Below are 11,905 nucleotides of genomic sequence, written 5' to 3'. Positions count from 1 at the left end.
TTCGCTCTGCCCTTCACTTTTCTTGTTGAATCTACTGTGCCGTCCTCCCCAGTGAAACTGCAGTCACCGCTAATCTCAGGTGCCAATAAATTCTTGACCACTAAATAGTCTACGCGAATCTATACTCCGTCGGTTTCTGGTGAATCTACATTTACCTGAATTCAGGTGAAACTGCAGTTACCGCTAATCTCAGGCTCAGATAACGGCTTGACCTCCATAGAGTCTATGCAACTCTGGTTCCTGGTGAATCTACATTGTACTGAATTCGAAAGAAACTGCAGTCACCTCTGATCTCAGGCGCATATAAATCCTTGACCACCAAAGCGCCCATGCGGCTCTATGCTCCTCCGGTTCCTGGTGAATCTGCATTGTCCTGATTCCAGGTGAAACTGCCGTTACCTCTGGTCTCAGGCCCAGATAAATGCTTGATCACCATAAAGTCTATGCGACTAAATGCTCCTCCGGTTCCTGGTGAATCTACTGCGCTGTCCTTCGCAGAGAAACTGCAATTACCTCTGGTGTCAGGCTCAAATAAATGCCTGATCATCATAGAGTCTATGCAACTCTATGCTCTTCCGGTTCCTGGTGAATCTACAGCGTCTTGATTCCAGGTGAATGTTTATTGTCCTGGTGTCAATGCTCTGCCTGGAGTTTGGTATGGATTTCTCTGGCTTCCAGTGAATACAAAACGCACTAGTTCCCAAAGCAGCTACAGAGTGCTCCTGTTTCAGCTTTTGCTAAATTCTTAGGGCCTCCTTTATGAGAAGAAACGCATCGCTGCATGAACGCAGCGATGCGTCACTTTTCATTGCGCCCTCCTTGGGACATGATTGATGCGTCATATTTATTGTATGACGCATCATGTCGCAAAGAGTTACAGATACGTCAGTTTTTCTGACGTATCTGTATGGCGCAGAAGTGACGCATTGCTGGAGTGTGTCACAATAGTGAGGCAACTCCAGCAATGTGTTCTTTCACATGGGGCAAGCCCCAGGTGAAAGGGCCTGCATGAGTCTTACACCGGCTGTGAGGCAGGCGTAAGATATTGACGCATTTGTGTCCTAGAAGTGGCGCAGTGAAATCTTATAGATTTCACTGCGTCACTTCTATGACCCTGTCTTGCGTCAGAACGACCCCCTGCATACATTATACCTGGCGCAGGTATAATGTGGCGCAGGGGTTTACAAAGTGATGCATCTACCTAGATGCGTCACTTTGTAAATATGGTGCAACAAGGCTCATTTTTTACGCTGCTGGTGCATCACAAAAAGTGACGCACCGGCGGCGCAAAAGTGACGCATGGCGTCATAAATGAGGCCCTTAGTCCTTAGTAAACTCATGAATCACTTATATCAGTGAAATCTACAGATTTTTGTTCATGTGCAAACCTATCATCCAAGTTCTGAGCTTCAACTACATTTCACACTGTAGGTATATGGTCCTTTAGGAATGTATGTGCCTAGGGGCAGATTTACAAGCCCCGTGCGCCACTTTTATGCCGCCATTGCGTCACTTCTGTGATGCAGCGGCAGCGTAAAGCTAGCGCCATGCTTGCGGGGATTTACAACGTGATGCATCTAGGGAGATGCGTCACGTTGTAAAGCCATGCCCCACATGAAACCTGCGTCAGGTTTCATGTGGGCGTTCCAGCGCAGGGTGGGCGTTCCGGTGCAGGAACGCCTCGCAAAAGTGCCTTAGTGAAATCTACAAGATTTAAGTCACTTTTCCGACCCCGGTGCGTCAAAACCGTGCGCCTGCATGAAACAGGCGTAAGGTGTGACGCACCAGGTGGAAGATAGGCCGGGTTGACCATGCGCTGGAGTTGCGTCGCGTTGCGACACAACTCCAGCACTGCGCCAACCTTTCGCCGGCAGATGCGACATGCATCTGCCTATCCTTGCGCCATGGCGCGCCGCATTGTAAATGCAGCACATCCATGGTGGCGCAACAATGGCATTGCGTGTCGCGCGTTTCTTGGCGCATCCCTGCTGATTTGCAGTGATGCGCAAGGAAACGTAAATCTGCCCCCTGGTATATTGTGTGAGGCTAGCGACAAAGTAACAGAGGGGCATAGTATCAAGACAGGCAATAAAATTATTGCCGCTTTATCGGCAGAAAACTGCTGATAAAGCGGCGATAATGGGCTTGATAATATGCTCTCTGGAATTCCAATCGAAGTTAGATGTCCTTCACACCAGAACATGGGCTTCGATTGGAATTCACAAGTGCATATTATCAAGCCCATTATCGCTGCTTTAACGGCAGTTTCCTGCCGATAAAAGCGGCGATAATGTATCGCCCTCTCTTGATAATATGGCCTTCCATTCCCTTGGTGCATAAATGAGAAAGTCTGACGTCATATTTTAATCTGGTCTTCTTGATAAATCACAGTTGTGATTTTATAGATTAAGAACATTCAAGAGTGTTGTTTCAAAGAAGCAGCACTAGGAAAGTATATCATGATCCAAGTTAAAAAACAATAACACAATCTGTATGTACAGGGATATTATTTTAAAATTATAAACAAAGTCAATGTTGTAGATGCTCCCATTGAGAGAGGTAGATCAAATTTGCCTCAAATGATCCTTTTTTGCTTCTGTCTGTTCTTTCATGCCTGATTTGTTACCCTGACTTGGTTCTCTTCCTGCGGTGTCTTTTATCTTATTTTTTCACAGTCTACTAAGTTCACAGTGTCCCCCTACAAGACGCGAAAGGAATTCAATCCCTGGTGGGGAATGTGTGTTGCATAAAATCATGTCTATTGCATTCAGGTGCTAATGGAACTGTTTCAGAGGATGAAAGGGTCTTCGTTAACATTCCAAAGAGAGGTTAAGGCTGAGCATAATACGCGGTGTGACTCCGCGGCGACCCTTGCGGCTTGAAGAATTAAGAGGACTTCTTTATCTTGGAGGCATTATTTCTTACCACGTTTGAAACATCTAGTAGGAAAATTGCTTCTTCTCAAGTGACCTCACACGTCTGACCTTGTTAATTGATACATTTCAAGTGAAAAGAAGTAGTTTTTTTTTTTTACCTTGATCCTTAAGAAACTGAATGACGCCATTGATTGACGGGGGTGGAGGTGGGGGCGTTGAGCAGCCTTGCCCAAGGACATATAAATGCAGAGGTAGCCTCAGAGAGTGGACGCTGATTCCTGAGAGACGCCACATTCTGAACGAAGAGCGCGGCGCAGAAGCAACCATGGCGTACAGCAGCGTCGTCTTCTGCGTGTTCTGCCTCTTGGCCTTGTCTTCAGCCTGCTACATCCAAAACTGCCCCATTGGTGGCAAGCGGTCAGTCCTGGATGTGATGGACATCAGGAAGGTGAGAGGCTTTTTTTGGGAGAGGGATGTTTTGGGACTCCTAAAACTGGGACTGAATATGTGATCAAATTCAACATCACCTTCTAAGACTTGTCAGAGGTCTTCTTCTCTCAGAGATGGATTCCATGAGCCATATTCACTGATGTTTGACAACTATTAAGACTAGATTGAATAACTAAGGGCAGCTGTGCTGCAGTGCTGCTAAAGAGCCATTCAGGTTTTCAGAAAGACATGCTCATTTTAAATCTTTCCATGCCTTGCCAAGGAAAAACTCGTGATACCATGGAGACATCTCTGACACAGCCTTATTTATTTGATTTTTGTGCCGCATCATGGCCCAGACTGGGGTCTCCAACCTTTTCTGTATTGAGAGCTACTTATGTTCAATAAAACACATTAACATCTACTAATATTATTAATGCAGTATACTTTCAATTTCTTTATATGTATATTAATTTACCAAGCAAAATCTTTCTTATTTAATAAGCTGGGCTTCACACAGGTGAGCTACTCAGAGTTAGCTCAAGAGCTACAGTAGCTCAAGAGCTACTGGTTGGAGACCCCTGGAGAGCATTGCAGTCTGGGTGGTGCAGTTCAAGATTCTGGCAAGCATGTGGGAAGTGATTGCATTGCATTGTGGGTAAGAGTTGGACCACCATGGCTTTCCTGGGGCTGATGAATGATGGTTAGAAGTGAATGAAGGGGGGAGAGGTATTGTTTCGCAGTGAGGGCGCGCGCGTAGACAATCTTCTGATGCATCACGCCGTGGCAAGCGGGAGGTGGTCAGTGGTAGACCACAGGGGGTGTGGGAATTTCATACCACCTGGTTTGTTGATGGTTCTAGGCACATGCAGGTCTGGTAGAGGATTTCTGATTTGACTCAGACCAACTGGGACCTATTGGTTTTAGGTAGGCCTGGAGGGTGTGGAATAGTCCCTTCATTTGAGATGTGACCATCACATAAGTAGGTTCCTTTCTGATAGTGCTGCATGGAACATGTTCCTTTTAGTGAGCTGTGTGGCCCACTCTTTTCAGTGGCATCCTTCAAAGAGGGTCTGTTCTCTGATCTTTCAAAGAAGGTGGTTGTCTGGAAACGTAATCTTCTCCATCAGTTGATGCACCAAATTAACAAATGTATTTGAATGCACATTTATGGTTGATGGTAACTCTTTGCAGTCTGTAAATGTTACAAAAAAAAATCCCCAAAGGGCAATATGGGTCTTACAGTGTTTTTTTGTGTTGTTATCTACTTTTCACTGGTCTATGGAGTCCAGTGTCATACTGCTTAATGTGAACATCCTTTGCTAACACAGCAAGTCTAATAATGTGCAAACATAAATTATTATGCAACACTGTGATAAATTATTATGAAACACTGTTTCTAAGCTGAAGTGAAAGTAAAACCGTTGATTAATAATCATTTCCAACAGAGACAATTGTCATCTGCTACATAACCATGTCTTTATTTGCAGTGACCAATGTATATTGTTTTTCTTACTAATTCTTACATGGTTTGTGGTGGACGCCTGTCAGGTTTTTTACAGGATTCCAAGGAATCCAATAGGTGAAAAGTAGCAAATGTATGTGTCAGTGTTCTTACAGGACTGTGTTACAAGAATATTGTAACAGTTCCTGTAGTAAACTTCTTATTACAACCGTAATAGGACAGTGAGAAATGTTATCAACCAGTAAGAAATCCCGCATCAGCCTCACATTCGTCCTAGTGTTTTATACGAAGTTATCACACAAATACCTCACAGGCTTCCTGTATATAGTGCCCTGTTCCAAGGGATGTTTTTAGTGTGCATTTTCTCAGGTGATCTGAGCAGTGCATACCTTTTCATGCACGATATGTTCAATTACCGATCTGGTAACTAACTAACTCAGTTCTGCGATGAAAACAGAAGCGGGGAAACTATCCTGTACCTGTAGCTATTTTCAGTTTAGAGCTGGAACTGCGCAGTGCTTAATTTGAGACGGGGTTTGTAGGTGGTGTGGTGGGAACTTGCACTAATGTTTGAAGACCAGTACTTATTTGTGAGACTTCGACCCACAGCAAGAGAAGGAAAAACAGCAAAGGGATAAAGATCGAAGAAGAAAAAGTTAGAACACTAGTGACACAGGGAGAGAGCAGGGATGAAATAAAACTGCAAGAGAGAGGTAAAGAGACAGGAAGTGGAGGAAGAAAGAGGCCTGGGTAAGGGTCGAGGCTAGGCGGCCTTGGTATTTTGCGACCCCTGTATTTAACAGGTCCAGCCTCGGGCTCTTAAGAAAGACGTTGGGATCTTGCACTTATATATCTTTCGCTTTGTTTTGTTTTTTACCTACTATGCGCTGACGCTGCTAGATTGAGGGCCATATGTATCAAAAAGTCCTTTTGTGATTCTCAAATAGCGATTTTTTTGCGAATCGCTATTTGAGAATCGCAAAATGCTAACAGCCTGATTCATCAACGGGCCGTTTTGCGTGGCCCTAATAGCGAATCGTAGCGACTCGCTATTGAGGACACGCAAAACGGTATTCATGTAGGAATTGCTAAATAAATAGCGATTCCTACATGTTCTCTATTTGCGAGTAGCAATTTGCTACTCGCAAAAAAAGGAATAACTCCCCATTCATTCCTATGGGCCAAAAGGCCCATAGGAATGAATGGGGAGTATCCCTTATTTGCGAGTAGCAATTTGCTACTCGCAAATCAGATAGCGATTTTAAGGGTGCCAGGGGTGTCCAAAGGACACCCTGTAGCACCCCTAAAATGCACATTTGAACAGGTGTTGCGCACACACATGTCCAAAGGACATGTGTGTGTGTAAAATGCAAAAGAAAAAAATGCACTAAAGTGCTTTTTACACTATTTACGCAATTTACCACCAAGTCAGACCTGGTGGTAAATTGAGACCAAATATTGCGATTTCGCTATTTCTATTTGGTTGATGAATTGCATTTAAGGAATCTCTATTAGAGATTCCTCAAATCCAATTCCTCGCAAATATGCGATTTCGCTAATAGTGATTTTTGCATTTGGGATGATGAATACCAAATGCAAAAATCGCACTCGCAAAGGGCCAGATTCTCAGAATCTGGCCCTTTGCGAGCGCAAATCAGCTTGATGAATCAGGCTGTATGTATGTTGGATTTGCAATAAATTTTGCGAATCCTACATATTCCTTAATCGCAATCTCAAATTGCGACCGTCAATTAAGGAATACCTTCCCATTCATTCCTATGGGCCTAGAGGCCCACAGGAATGAATGGGAAGACATTCTCAATTTGCGATTAGCAATTAGCGAATCGCAAATTGAGAATGCAATTTCAAGGGTGCAGGGGTGTCAAAAGGACACCCTGTTGCACCCCTGAAATAAGCATGGGTGCACATGTGGCGCACATACATGCCCTAAGGGCATGTATGTGCTTCACATAGCACTTTGAAAAATGCAAAAAAGTGCATTTTTCAAAGAAAACGCGAATTACCACCAACTTGAAGTTGGTGGTAATTTGCGATTCGTTACGGCCAAATTGCACTTTTTTGGTACTTCTTACATTGCATTTAATGAATCGCAAAATTTGCGATTCCTTAAATGCATCGCAAAATAAGGAAACTCAAATTTTGCAATTCCTTATTTTGCACGCAGATTTGCCTCATACATACCATTTGGCAAAATTGCGATCGCAAATGCCGAAATTCTGCAAATTTCGGCGTTTGCGAATTCAATTCTCCTTGATACATATGGCCCTAAATGCGGAGCAGGGTAGCTGAACAGAGCTTTCGTTGATCTGCCACTAAATTTGGTACTTCTGTATTTTGATTTTTTTGCAATTGTTAATATCTGCCATTTTGGAACCTGGATCTACTTTTATGACACAAAACATTTATTTTGATTTTGGTTTTATGTTGATGTTTCACACTTAAATTGTAAAAAGAACTACTGTGTCCTCCTGATGGTGAAAGCCATGTGACGGGAAGCTGGGAGCATCAAAACCCGGGAGAAGGACTCACTTTTCTGAACAGAACATACTAGTGTGAGATGTGACTCGTCCCTTAGAGGGAAAATACAACATCTCAGTTTTTAAAGACAGACCTTTATTGCAGCTTTAGGAAACAGGGGAGCACGCATAGCAGGGTGTCCACCATTGGTCCAAGGGGGCCAGAGCCATCTCACATTTTCTGGATATCCACATGAGAACCTTTACATACAATGCGCCTCATTTATGGGATTAGTAGTGCAGGGCAGTGCAGCAAGTAACCTTGCTACACTGCCCTGTGCCCGGCGAAAGGTGCAGGAATGCACCGTGTTTACTCAATACAGTGCATTCTGTCCTTTTCCCCCTGCACTGGTGCCGTTTCAGCAACCTAGCCCCAACGCAGGCACTCTTGCACCATCGTACAAGTGTGACTGTGTTGTAGGGGTGATTGTTTTTGTGCGGGAAGGGGCACCTTCCTGCACAAAAACAATACTGCGAGGCATTTTCCTCTTTCTATGTGTGCTGCAGAAAGAGGAAAAAACAAAGATAAATAAAGATATTTCTCCTCGTTACGTCTCCCCTGCGGAGGCGAAAGGTTTTGACACATTCCCAGGTGTACAAGTCCTTGGGAGTTGCGTGGGAACACCCACCACAATGCCCAAGGATCGCCTCCCTTGCGCAGAGTAAGGTGACTCATCAATTTGCGCTGCTTTACCATACTCAAGGTTTTACGAGGCCACTCAAAGCCACACGATGAGGCTTTATTGATATGACTCAGAGCCTCGTGTACCACATTGCGTGGTGCAAACGCGACGCAAGGCTCTCATGAATATGCCCCAATGTATCCAATTAAGAATGATTTACCCAGATAGAAACTCTGGGGCATATTACCAAGCAATAGCGATAATTATCGCTATTGCTTGGTTAGAGACAAAAATTTAACGCCGACCTGCGGCGATATTTACCGCAGATAAACCTTGGTATTACCAAGGTTTATCGCAAATGCGATAAAAATCGGCCGCAATGCATGAATATCGCTGAAAAGTCCGCGATATTCATGCATTACCGAGCTAATGCTCTTAGCCATGTTATCCACCTCCCATTGGATAACATGGCTAAGAACTGCTCAGGGGCAGATGTTAGCTTTTGGAGATATTCGCGCTTAGCGCGAATATCTTCAAAAGTTGGTAATAGGAGATTGCGATGTTAGCGACTGTTTCCAGTCGCTAACATCTTGGCACGCCCACTTTGCATGTCATTAGTGATAAATATCACTGACATGCAAAGTGGGGCCCAAGATGGTCGCTATCTCCTACTAGCTGTCGCTAACTGGTGTTAGCGACAGCTAGGTAATAGGGAGATAATTCTATCTCCGCTTTCTTGGCTTTTAAAGCCAAAAAAGCGGGGATAAACCTCCTTGATAATATGCCCCTCTGTCCTGCTGTGGACCAGTGTTGGGCACCCCTGGTATACAGCTGTGAGCATTGCAATAAGCATGCACCTCTCTCTAGTACCACTCAGGAGACTCATGTGGCTGGTATCTGATCATGTTCAGCACAGCAAGTGTTCATTCTATGGACGGTAGGCTCTTTATTAGATACATTATTTTCGAGGTTTGGAATATACTTGGAAGCTCTGAATTAATGCAAATATAATCAAATCCTGTGCAGTTGCTTTCATGTTTAAGCATAAATGAAAAGGAAAGGTTAATGTTCACAAATGTATCTGATTTTACAGAGGGCGTATATTGAGGTTTTCTAATGGACAGGCGAGCTATCCCTGCTTGTCTTTTTTAGTAAAATAACAGTGTATTCATTAAACAGAGTTTGTTTGAAAAATTGACAGCTACATTGCATCGCAGTCCATTGTCACAGCCCTTTTCAGTGGGCCGCGGGGCAAGCAGGGGTTACTGGGCCCAACTGTGGGAGTTGTAGTCTTTTACTCCTGATGTCCCGACCCACTATAGATTCTGAGCAATTGAACCAAGTACCCCTTCTGCACTTGACTCTCAGCCGTAACGTGGTCGAGCAGTACAAGGCTCATTCGGTGAGGGAGAGGGGTAGATACATGGAGTGGAAACAGGCTCCCAACTTAAATTATGTGCAGCAACATCAATGTATCATTGCCCAGCCAAATACTCACTTCTATTAACCCCTTTGCCGCGGCGCGAAATCCGCCGCGGTGCCAGAGGGGGCGAGGTTGGGCGTGGTGCTGCAGCACTCATGACAGCCGGGAACCGTCAGAACTCCGCCCACTGATTAATGCTCCCGCACAGGCGGTGAATTAACAGTGTGTGGGCGGAGCTGCAACATTCTGACGACTCCCGGCCATCATGAGCACTTGCCTACCGTGACTCATGACAGCCGGGAGCCATCATGACCACTGAAGGAGTTAAAAAACAAAAAGTATTTTATTTTCTACCGCTAGCAGCACAAAGGAGAAATACAAGATTCACAAACAATTACACAGTCCCACCAGAGGCCAGGGCTCTAGTGTTTCTTTGGCAATTCCCTCTCCCACTCCCTCCTCAAGTTAGCTACAGTGATTATTCCCCATTCATTATTGGTAACATTCAGGGTAAGCTCAACTAGGAGTCCGAGTCTCAGGGGGCCACTTTGGCTTTAATTTAAAGTCAAAAGTGTTCCAGCTCTACCACTCTATCTAACAGCAAGTTGCCCCACGGCCAACAGGCCCTAAATCAGTCTTACCTGCACCAACAGGTGTGCAGTGTCTGGAGTTCCCGAGCATGCCTCGTCAGTCGGTGCTTAAAGTGGTGTTGCGTCTTGTAAATAAAGAAACACTGGAACTCCTTTAGTTTCCACTGTACACCACAGGCCTGTAAGCGTTGGAGGGATGAGTTGAAGGCAGGTATGTGGAGTCCTGACTTACATGCAGCAGAATAAAGGCATGTACATGTCATGGTTATTGACAAGTACCCGGGGCTAGCAGGACACTACAACTAGCGACAAGATAGGGGATATAAAGCTTGTGCACTGGAAGTACTCTTTCCAGAGATTTTGCAGAGGTCCAGCAAACTGTTCATGCGTGCCACGTGTGACTCAGTCAAAGTGCAGAATTGATGCTGGCATTGGTGGAATCTCAGCGCAACGCCAGCCTGTGTCAATGCTTCAAGATAAAAAAGTGGCATTGGAAGTCTACACGTCGGCGGCCAAGATTTGAATGAAAGAACCACAAGTAAAAGGCACTGCACCATTGTGCAAATGAATGCCACACGTTAAGCGGAGTAAGAATACAAAGATGGATGCAACCAGGTTATGAAAGCAGCCCACAACAATAGTTCAGTACAGATTAAACTGAAATACATGTGCTACGAAGCAGAGATTACCCAGGTGTTTGTGAAGAAACATTTAGGAACAAAGTGGATGAAATATCATAACGTTATTAGCTTTCATGGACAAGTGGTATACAAGGTTTATCTACTTAACGAGACCATCAACAATTCATCGTTCCATGACGTGCTGTGGAGTGTCTCCTAGATGGAGGGCCACAGGGGTTGTGTTTAACAGCTGGTTGGCCCACCACCAAAGTTGCTGCAAGGGGTCCAGAACAACTCACTACACTGCCCTCAAGAAAGGACCTTCAATGGAACAAGAGCTTGAGAGACCACTACTATCCACCAACCTGTAGTCTGCTGCTGCATTCTTAAAACTGCCATCTGCATTTGATACGGCCAAGAATAATACAGAACGGTTCAGAATAACTTTTAAATGAGTGAGATGATTGCTGTGCTAAGGATGAGTGTTTGACAGGATTTTGACGTTTTTGGTAGATGGATGACCATGTGACAGAAGTTTAGCATGGAGATGAGGTCTGTTGCTCAGGTGGAGTCTGGGTTTTCCCGTCTTAATGACATACTAGTTAGAAAAGACATGTTTGTGCCACCTGTACGATTGCGAAGCAGGATTATTACTCTTGCTCATGAAGGACATCTATGGATTACGGCTACTGTCAGCAGGATCAAAACAGTTACTGGTGGCCAGGTATTGATGGTCAAGTCAGAAGATCTGTTGAGAAGTGTGCTGAGTGTATTTATTCCAAGAAACATTGGAAGACTACCACAGCACCTTTGTGTCCTGTGGAATAGCAAAAGGTGCTTAGTAGAAAATAGGTCTATCTTTTGCTGGTCCTTTTAATATTTTGGGGTATAATAAGAGATTTCTCATTGTGGCCATTGCTACCTTACAAAATGGTTATACTTTGCTTTTGCAAAAGTTGCTGATACCAGCAGTATGGTCAAAGTTTTGGAACATTTGTTTCATATTGAGGGCACCACGAAGGAGATTGTGACAGATAATGGAATGCATTTTGGTTTAGAGGAAATGGCCATATTTCTTAGGAAGCAGGACATGAAGCATTTTAAGGTGCCATTGTATAGTCCTTCTGCTAATGGACTTGTTGAAAGGGCAACTCGCTTGCTAAAAGAGGGAGCACAAACTGCTATTGCTAGTAAACTTAATGTAGCAGATTATTTACGCCATACAATGTGAAGTAACAATACTACTCCGCACAGTACAACAGGTATTGCCCCATTTGTTCTTTCAAGTGGAAGAAAGCGTATGTCTACATTATAGATATGATATTGGTGTCTGGCGAACGGG

At 44.3% G+C, this 11,905-nt stretch overlaps 1 protein-coding gene across 1 annotated transcript in view; it reads left to right on the top strand.

Moving 5' to 3' along the window:
• Positions 1-3,168: 3,168 nt before the first annotated feature.
• The window catches only part of LOC144821886 (mesotocin-neurophysin MT-like), a 32,518-nt gene continuing 23,781 nt past the window's right edge, over positions 3,169-11,905 (top strand). The window contains exon 1 of the mRNA XM_078679042.1: positions 3,169-3,324. Within this exon, the coding sequence (XP_078535168.1) occupies positions 3,202-3,324 (123 nt within the window). The 5' untranslated portion in view covers positions 3,169-3,201. The remainder of the gene's footprint in view (positions 3,325-11,905) is intronic.

The sequence above is a fragment of the Lissotriton helveticus genome, chromosome 2_2 (genome assembly GCF_964261635.1).
Source record: "Lissotriton helveticus chromosome 2_2, aLisHel1.1, whole genome shotgun sequence".
NCBI classification, from domain to species: domain Eukaryota; kingdom Metazoa; phylum Chordata; class Amphibia; order Caudata; family Salamandridae; genus Lissotriton; species Lissotriton helveticus.
The sequence above is the reverse complement of the archived record's forward strand: the minus strand, read 5'-3'. Positions and strand labels throughout refer to the sequence as shown.